General features: G+C 37.0%; 1 protein-coding gene across 1 annotated transcript; it reads right to left on the reverse strand.

Annotated features, from left to right (window-relative positions):
• Positions 1 to 381: 381 nt before the first annotated feature.
• LOC110864519 (probable phospholipid-transporting ATPase 4) lies at positions 382 to 4,023 on the reverse strand. Its single transcript, XM_022113604.2, has one exon. The coding sequence runs from the start codon at positions 4,021 to 4,023 to the stop codon at positions 382 to 384; it is 3,642 nt and encodes a 1,213-aa protein (XP_021969296.1).
• Between the last annotated feature and the right edge of the window lie 4,574 nt (positions 4,024 to 8,597).

Consider the following 8,597-nt stretch of genomic DNA (forward strand, 5'->3'; position numbering starts at 1 on the left):
TATTTATCCGACCGAATCTTTGAGAGTACCACCAAAATAATTCAAAAATTCAATCTAAGAGTGATATGATATATACACGATAATGGAATGTTAATGTTCGGCCTAGTGATTGTGGATTGCGATTATGAAACTGATTAGATGCTATCAAAACTGGAACAAATTAGGTAATTCCTTCTCAATCTCATATTCATTGTCGTATTTCAGTCGTAAATTAGAGTTATACATGTATACATTGCTCTAGATACATCAATATGAACTGTACTGTACAAATAAGGCTTGTTGATTAGAGTTTACATTCTAAAACTAGGACACCATTTCATAGATTTAGATATGTTGCCTGCAACTTAGCTAAAAGATCTTGCAGTAATCCGTTGTAGTCGATTACGAAGAACTATAAGCAAGCGACGAATACTTTCTAGTTGTTTTTCCTTTCATTCTCATCCTTGCATCCACTCTAGCCGATAGACCTATCTCCGTTTCTTGCGTTGCTTTAACTTGTTCTCTCTTCCACATCTTCCTATCCGTCACGTCTTTCTTCATGTTCTTCATCTCCTGCAGAACATGATGATCTTCCGGATTGTAACATCTTTGATACGATATGTGAATCAAATATGGCAGGTTGCATAGTATCGTAACAAACACCGTCGATAAGTAGAATTTATACGCTGGTCCAAGGACTTCAGGTAGTTGCTGATATATGTTACCAGCTGACCATTGCACCGGCATCAGTCCGTAGATGTAAACGATTAGGTACCACACCACAATGCTGCCCCAGATCGTGTGTAACTGAACGCTTGTCAAGTAATGCGACACGAGAAATATCTGAACGTTAACCACCCATATGATGCTTGTGAACATAGCGGTACCTATGACGTACATATCGGCTGTCTGTCCTTCTTTACGAAAGGATTCTGGACTAAATATACGGATGTTCACAAGATAGATCACGAAAGAGGCGTACACGCCATTCGCTAACCACCCGATTATTCTGTACCAATCGAAGAACAAGTTTTTCGGGCCTTGTTGGTATAGTGCCGGAAACTGTAGGCAGAATTCGGCGCATATATCTTTCTCCAGTACGCCTAGTGCAAGAACCGGACATGACGTTAGGAACACGTTGTAAAGCAACATGTACCAGTCATCGTAATGCATTTGACCCGAAAAGCCCGTTTCCGCTTCGAAGTAGAATAACGTAAGGGCTAAAGTTATGTTTTTATAGAAGAAGTAGCATATCATCTTTGAGATTCTTTTGTAACACCAATGTCCATGGACTATCAAGAGTCTTTCCAAGAACCGAAACTGCGCGATTGAGAAATCACTAGCCATAACCGCTTGCATACCTTCCACACCGCTAATACCGATTCCGATATCCGCTTCTTTAATCATACCAACGTCATTTGCACCATCGCCGATCCCTAACGTTGTTCTCCCCGTCCCTTCTTTTACCAACCTGACCACCAAAGCTTTCTGCTTTGGGGACACCCGACAACATATGACAGACGCGCAGTTCACCGCTAGATTTAAGAATTTAAACTTCATATCGTCTTCTAACGCGTATGTTAACGTTTTACCATCGATGATCAAAGCGAATGCTGCGTGAGGTTCTTTCTTGTTTTGGATACTTTGCATGGAGGTTGTGATTTGTGATAAAATGTTCTCCTTTACGACATCTTTAGCAGCTTCGGCTAACATTTCCGCGCTTACAACGATACAAAGTTGCTTCATTCCTTGTCGAAGCAAACTACACGAAAACCCAATGTTGATCGCGGTTTCCATTTTGTCACCGGTTAAAACCCAAATCTTGAGACCGGCTAACGCTAATCTATCTATACATTCCGGAACTCCATTTTGCAACTTATCCTCTACAGCAGTTGCGCCCACTAGCGTTAGTCCTCTTTCCATTTCATCCGATAGTTCTTCTAGAAGTTCTTCTCGATTTGACCCGCTAGAAATCTGAGCATTATGGAACTTTTCGTGCCAATCCGAGTACTCTTTCTCTTCAAGTTTTTTATAAGCAAGGGCTAACGTACGTAAACCGGCTTCTCCATAATCGTTTAGGTTCTTTGTTGTAGCTTCTAGGTACGTTTTCCCGTTACTTGCTAATCGATCAAAAATGATAGTATCCGCACCTTTGCAAAACATAAGAAGTTGACCGCTTTCATCACGTAGAATCACTGACATCCGTTTTCTCTTGCTAGTGAAATCTAACAAAGTTAGTATGCTATATTCTTTCTCAACAGGCTCTTGATCTTTCTTAAGGCGTTCTTTAACAACGACACTGTTTTGTGTCCGTTTAATAAACTGGAACCCGAATTCTCGAGCTGCAACAAGAAAAGCACCTTCATCTGGTGACTCCGCTTCATAAGTTAACTCGCCGGTCTTCTCACTTATTTCGGGTATCGCTGAGTGACAAACAGCAAGAATCCGGAAAAACAATAATATGACATCAGAGTTTGGCTCTTTTAACCAATTCGTGTGTTCTAAACGATCATCTTGAAAGCTAAACCCTTTGATCGACGACGCTTTCTTGTTAATATTACCATCATCAGTGACGGTAATGGCTTCTAAAGATGAACTATCACTCAAACTCCCATCCGAAGATTCATCTTGTGCCGCCATTTGTTTAGCAGCCGCGAGTTCAACTTCACTGGGTCGTTTCCCATACGGACACCCTGCGATCGAACACTTAAGGAAATCCATTTGATTACATGTTAACGTCCCGGTTTTATCAGAAAGAATGGTATCAACCTGCCCCAACTGCTCGTTCAAATTCGAGGTTCTAGCGTTCGCTGGCACCCCAGTAACTTCATCATACAAATGCAGATCATTGTTTATAAATCTCGCTTGAAGAATCTTTACCGCCTCAATCGATACATAGAGCGAAATCGGGACAAGATAACCGTACAGCATAAGCGCAGTCACAAGATGTCTTAACCCCGAAGCAACGAAATTGTTTATATCGAAATCTTCACCGGGTATCTCAGGAACTAAGTACCACCATGAGCGAATCGTGTTCCTAACCGCTAAACCAAACCCTGAAGCACTAACAATCGAGATGAATATCAACAACCCGAATAGCAAGTAGATTATCTTATCCATCTGGAGTTCGATTTCGCTTCGTTTAGATGGCGATTGTGTCGTGTTTTGCATGACTTTAGTATCATTACCAGTGAAAACCACAACACCATAAACAAATTCCGTGTTTCTAAGCTTTGAATCTCTAAGAAGCAGCTGAGCAGGATCAAGAGGATAGATATGCCCATTGTACTCCAAATTACCCGTAAACGTGTAAAGATTCGAGTTAGGATTCTCGCAACGAATGGTGGCTAGAAAGTCACTAAAATGTGAAGCTTTATCATCATCAACCGCGGCTGGCAACGACAGGTTTTGCAAAGCGCGTTTCACCTTCAAATTCGTCTCACCGTCTAAATTCATGGTCTCAACATAAGACATACCATCTTCATAGCTAGATTGCAGTAACAACAAATCCGCAGGGAAGAACTCATCTTTCTTAACCTTCACAATATCCCCAACACAAACCTCTCGCCATTGTTTCGTCTCAAAACCGCCGTTTTTAACATGAACCGCGGCTTTTTGGCAGTTTGCTGTCATATCCTGCCAATGTCTTTGAAGATCTTCATACAACTCCTTTGCTAAACTAAACCCAACCACCAAAGCTAATGGGACAACTTGGCTAGGCCAGTCAAAAGGCGCGTAATCCGTGAAGGTTAAACCGGCCGCAACGAGGAAGTAGAAGTTGGCAACACGGTTGAATTGTTCAAACAAGGCAATGGGGAGGAAGTTGAAGAGGGTGTATTTGGTGGTGGAGACGTAGTTTGTGCAGAAGATTGGCGGTTGTTGTGTGTCGTCTGGGACGGCGGGTTGGTTGATGTTGATGACACGCGGGTATCCGGATAATTCTTCGGTTGCAGCAGCTTCTTTCTTGTAAGATGGTTTTGTTCGGATGTTAGTTAGTGTGTAGAGGCTGCTCCGGAGCAGCTTTGCGGTTATACCTTTTGCCATTAATAAGATGAATGCAGAATCCTGCGTGTGAAATGCATTTTGAGTGTTGTTGGAATGGTGGTTTGATCGGAGATTGTAATCCAAGAATGGTGGAAGAAGACAGGGAGAGAGGACGGTTGAAGTTGGTGGTTAGGAGGATTTTATGTGAAACATATTCATTGAATGAGATTATTTTATGTGAGAAAATGTTGAACCCACCAATTTTGGTTACAAGTATCTTATATTAGATACGGTTGAAAAAGGGTGCTACTTTCTACACCCCCTATTTACTTTTTTCACCCCCCTTCTTTCACATACTTACAGGTGGGGCCTGCGTGGGACCGACAGTTTTCCTCTCACAAGGGGGGGTGTAATCAGGAAGAAGGGGGGGGGGGGGGAGGGTGTATAGAATGAGCCTTGAAAAACTTGAAAGAAATGGTATCCAATAGTTCGATCTCGTTTGTTTGTAGTTCTTGATCTCGTTTGTTTGTAGTTAAACTTAGTTTAACTTAAACGTACTCGATTCAAACAGGGACTGTTCTGAGAATCAGGTGTTGGCCGTAAAAACGTGTTATTTAGGCTTTAACGAAATAGATAATGTAAATCATCTTTTTTGCAGCTCATTGTTATTATTATTATTATTATTATTATTATTATTATTATTATTATTATTATTATTATTATTATTATTATTATTATTATTATTATTATTATTATTTAAACTAAAATGGGTATTGAGCTATTGACACTTATAAATATATATATATAGGATTCTTTTTTTAAATGTGTCTCGGATGAAATGTGCCTTGACCGGAAGTCCTCCCCCACCCACCCCTAGCTAGGGCCGGCTATGGATTTAAACTAAGCTCAAACTCAAATAACTATAGACATTGATTACAATGTTGTTTAATAAATTCAATTATCAATGTTTGTTTGTTTGATCAATACATATCTATTATCGGCATGTGGATAAAGATAAAATACAAAATGAAAATAACGTGACAAATGTATCTTGTTTGTCACCGATGGAGCAAGTTGTTACATATAAGTGGTAACTTGCCACTGATACTTGGCATTTATAATCAATTATGACTGGGTTATTGTTTTGGATTTTGACTTATTTCTCTCTCTTGGCGATTAGGGTTTCTTGTTTCGTTTGATCCAGACTCATTTTGAATCTAATCTTGTAGTTAGATCTAATTTGTGTATCATGTTGACTTGGTGAGAGTTTTGTATTGATATTATCCGGGTGATTTAGAGTTAAGATATGTGTATTGTATTGACCAAATCTTGTTTGTTAAAGTTAAGGAATAAAATCTTTGGTTTGGATATGTGTTGATCTTAGATCTATGTTGATCCATGTTTTTACACTATGGGTATGTTTGGCATGAAGTTTTTAAGAGCTTCTAGTTTTAAGTTTTTAAGAAAAAGCTTCTACTCAATAAAAAAGTCTTATTTGATTGAATGAGCTTTAAGTTTTTAGGTTAGGAGCTTAAAGCTTTTGGTTGAACGCTACTACTAGTAGCGTTTAGAATGAGCTACAAGCTTTTAGGGAAAAATGACTATTTTAACCTCTAAAAATAAGAAACTTTTTAATGCACCAACTTTCTAAATTTTTAGTTATGTCCATTTTGGTCATTTTATATATTTTATTAAAAGCTCCAGTTACTCTACCAAACACCAAATATATCTAAAAAGCTACAGCTACTAGCTACCAGCTTCCAGCTACCAGCTACTTTTGCCAAACATACCCATATATAACTTCTGAAAGAGAGTAAATTAATATTTTATGAAATTTATATACTATTAATTTGAAACATTTGTATGCATGTTTGGTTGTAAGTTTAGCTTAAATAGTTGTATCTTAATCAAATATTTGTTGTAAGTTGTGCTTAAGTGTTTGGTTGTAAATTGTGCTTAAGTGGTTGTACTTTAATCAAATATTGGTTGTAAGTTGTGCTTAAGTGGTTGTACCTTAATCAAATAATAGTTTCATTACCTTACCAAATTCAATCTGTTTTGTATGCATGTATGGTTGTAAATTGTGCTTAAGTGGTTGTACCCTAATCAAATAATGGTTTCATTATCTTACCATATTCAATCGATTTGATCCATTCAAAGTTGTGTTGTTTTATTTGTAAATTATTATTATTTATAATAATCTAATTATTTTAGCCAAAATCTTGTATAAATATAATTTGCAACATATTGATACAATGATTGTTGTATTGTATGCATTATGGTTTGTATAGTGGTAATGATATATATTATATATAGATTACGATGAACCTGTCAAACGGGAAAAAATATATGCCGGTTCATCGTAACGCGCGAGTCCTATATCAACTTAGTTATTTATTCTATGTTTTACGTTTCGGTTTAATTTCTTCGCATTAACACCGCAACTTCAGTGTCGGTAGGTTGACAACTTCTTAAATGTATGCATAGTTTGGTAGTTGGTTTTTGGTTCGGTGGGTTGTTTGGCAACTTCTGAAAGATTAAGTGCTGAACCAGTAAGAAGTCTGAATCATTAAGAGCCAGTATAATGCTTAACCATTGAGAGGCAAATATCTGACCAATTTAGATTATAGGTCCTAACCATTTAGCCTCAGTATAATACTTAACCATCCAGAGGCAAATTTCTGAACCATTCAGACATCTGCTCAGGAAACAAACAGTCTGAACCATTAAGTGCTGAACCAGTAAGATGTTTGAACCATTTAGAGTCCCATTAAGAGCTAAACAAGCAGCCACCGAGTCTAACTGAATTTGGTTTTCGGTTCCACCTAAAGAAACTGTCAAACTGAACAACCCGAACTGAGGAAACCGATTAACTTGCAAACCGAACTAATGAACACCCCAATTGTTATATCTAGCGAGTGGTGTGGGTGGCAATGTGTGACGGAGATGTCATATTAGCATGAAAAATGTTTGTTCACTGACCGTGCGTTCTACAAAGTGAGTGGTGATCAAATTTTTTTTAAACAGATGAGTGTTAATTATTTTTAACCAATCACTTGTTAAATTAATAGTAAACGTTTAATATTTTTAAACATGGATGCATTTTTAAACATACATTACAGGCATCACATGTCAAAAGAATGAGTATGCATTTGTTAATATATCAAGTTTTTTATTGTGGGTGGTAGTTGCTGCCAACCAAATTTGTGAAGGCTGCACGACTAGAACATAAAGAGAGCGTAAAGTTGAAGGATCATGAAGGAAAAGAGTGGACAATGAGGTTAATAACGGCACACGGAAAAAAAGGATCAACGAGGGTCAGATACTGCTTATCAGCAGGATGGGCAATGTTCCGTAAGCATTACAGGATATTAGAAGGTGATGTGGGCATATTCACGTTTGATAAGCAACAAGGCATCATAAATCTAACTCAATTGATCAAGAGCAAAAGACCAATCAAACAAGAAACTCCAATGGGAACACAATCATGTTATGGTGATGCGCATGTTCAGATTGAAGATCATTGGTCGCCAACTGAGAAACCTTGCAGCAGTGATGGTGCTGGTGTAAAGGTTAATAAAACCAGTTGAGTTCTGTCTCTTTTTTATCTCTCTACAAATTTAGTTAAACTGGTTTTTAACTAAGATTTTGCAGGTGATGAATACGATGATGTTGTTAAGGATGATGGTAAATACCATAATGATGATGATGCAAATCTTTGCTTTGAAAGGGTGTTTGGTCAGAGATCTTTCAGAATGGTAATACTTCTAAATTTTGTGAATTATTAATTTTTATTTTTAATTCACATAATAATGATGAACATATTTGTAGTAGGGGTGTTCAAAATTACCCGTATCCAAAAATCCGATCCGAGATATGCGAAAATTCGGTCGAATTTTTCGGATTCAGATAGTGATTTTAAAAATTTTCGGATATTTCGGATGTTCGAAATATCCGAAAATTTAATTTTTATTTTTTCCTTATAATAAACCCAAACACATAAATTTATATACTATTAATTTGAAACATTTGTATGCATGTTTGGTTGTAAGTTGAGCTTAAATAGTTGTACCTTAATCAAATATTTGTTGTAAGTTGGGTTTAAGTGTTTGGTTGTAAGTTGTGCTTAAGTGGTTGTACCTTAATCAAATATTGGTTGTAAGTTGTGCTTAAGTGGTTGTACCTTAATCAAATAATGGTTTCATTACCTTACCAAATTCAATATGTTTTGTATACATGTATGGTTGTAAATTGTGCTTAAGTGGTTGTACCCTAATCAAATAATGGTTTCATTATCTTACTATATTCAATCGATTTGATCCATTCAAAGTTGTGTTGTTTTATTTGTAAATTATTATTATTTATAATAATCTTACTAATTTAGCCAAAATCTTGTATAAATATAATTTGCAACATATTGATGCATTGATTGTTGTAATGTATGCATTATGGTTTGTATAGTGGTAATGATATATATTATATATAGATTACGATAAACCTGTCAAACGGGAAAAAATATACGCAGGTTCTTCGTAACGCGCGAGTCCTAGATCAATTTAGTTATTTTATTCTATGTTTTACGTTTTGGTTTAATTTCATCGCATTAACACCGCAACTTCAGTGTCGGTGGTCGC

Source organism: Helianthus annuus, chromosome 6, assembly GCF_002127325.2.
Source record: "Helianthus annuus cultivar XRQ/B chromosome 6, HanXRQr2.0-SUNRISE, whole genome shotgun sequence".
NCBI classification, from domain to species: domain Eukaryota; kingdom Viridiplantae; phylum Streptophyta; class Magnoliopsida; order Asterales; family Asteraceae; genus Helianthus; species Helianthus annuus.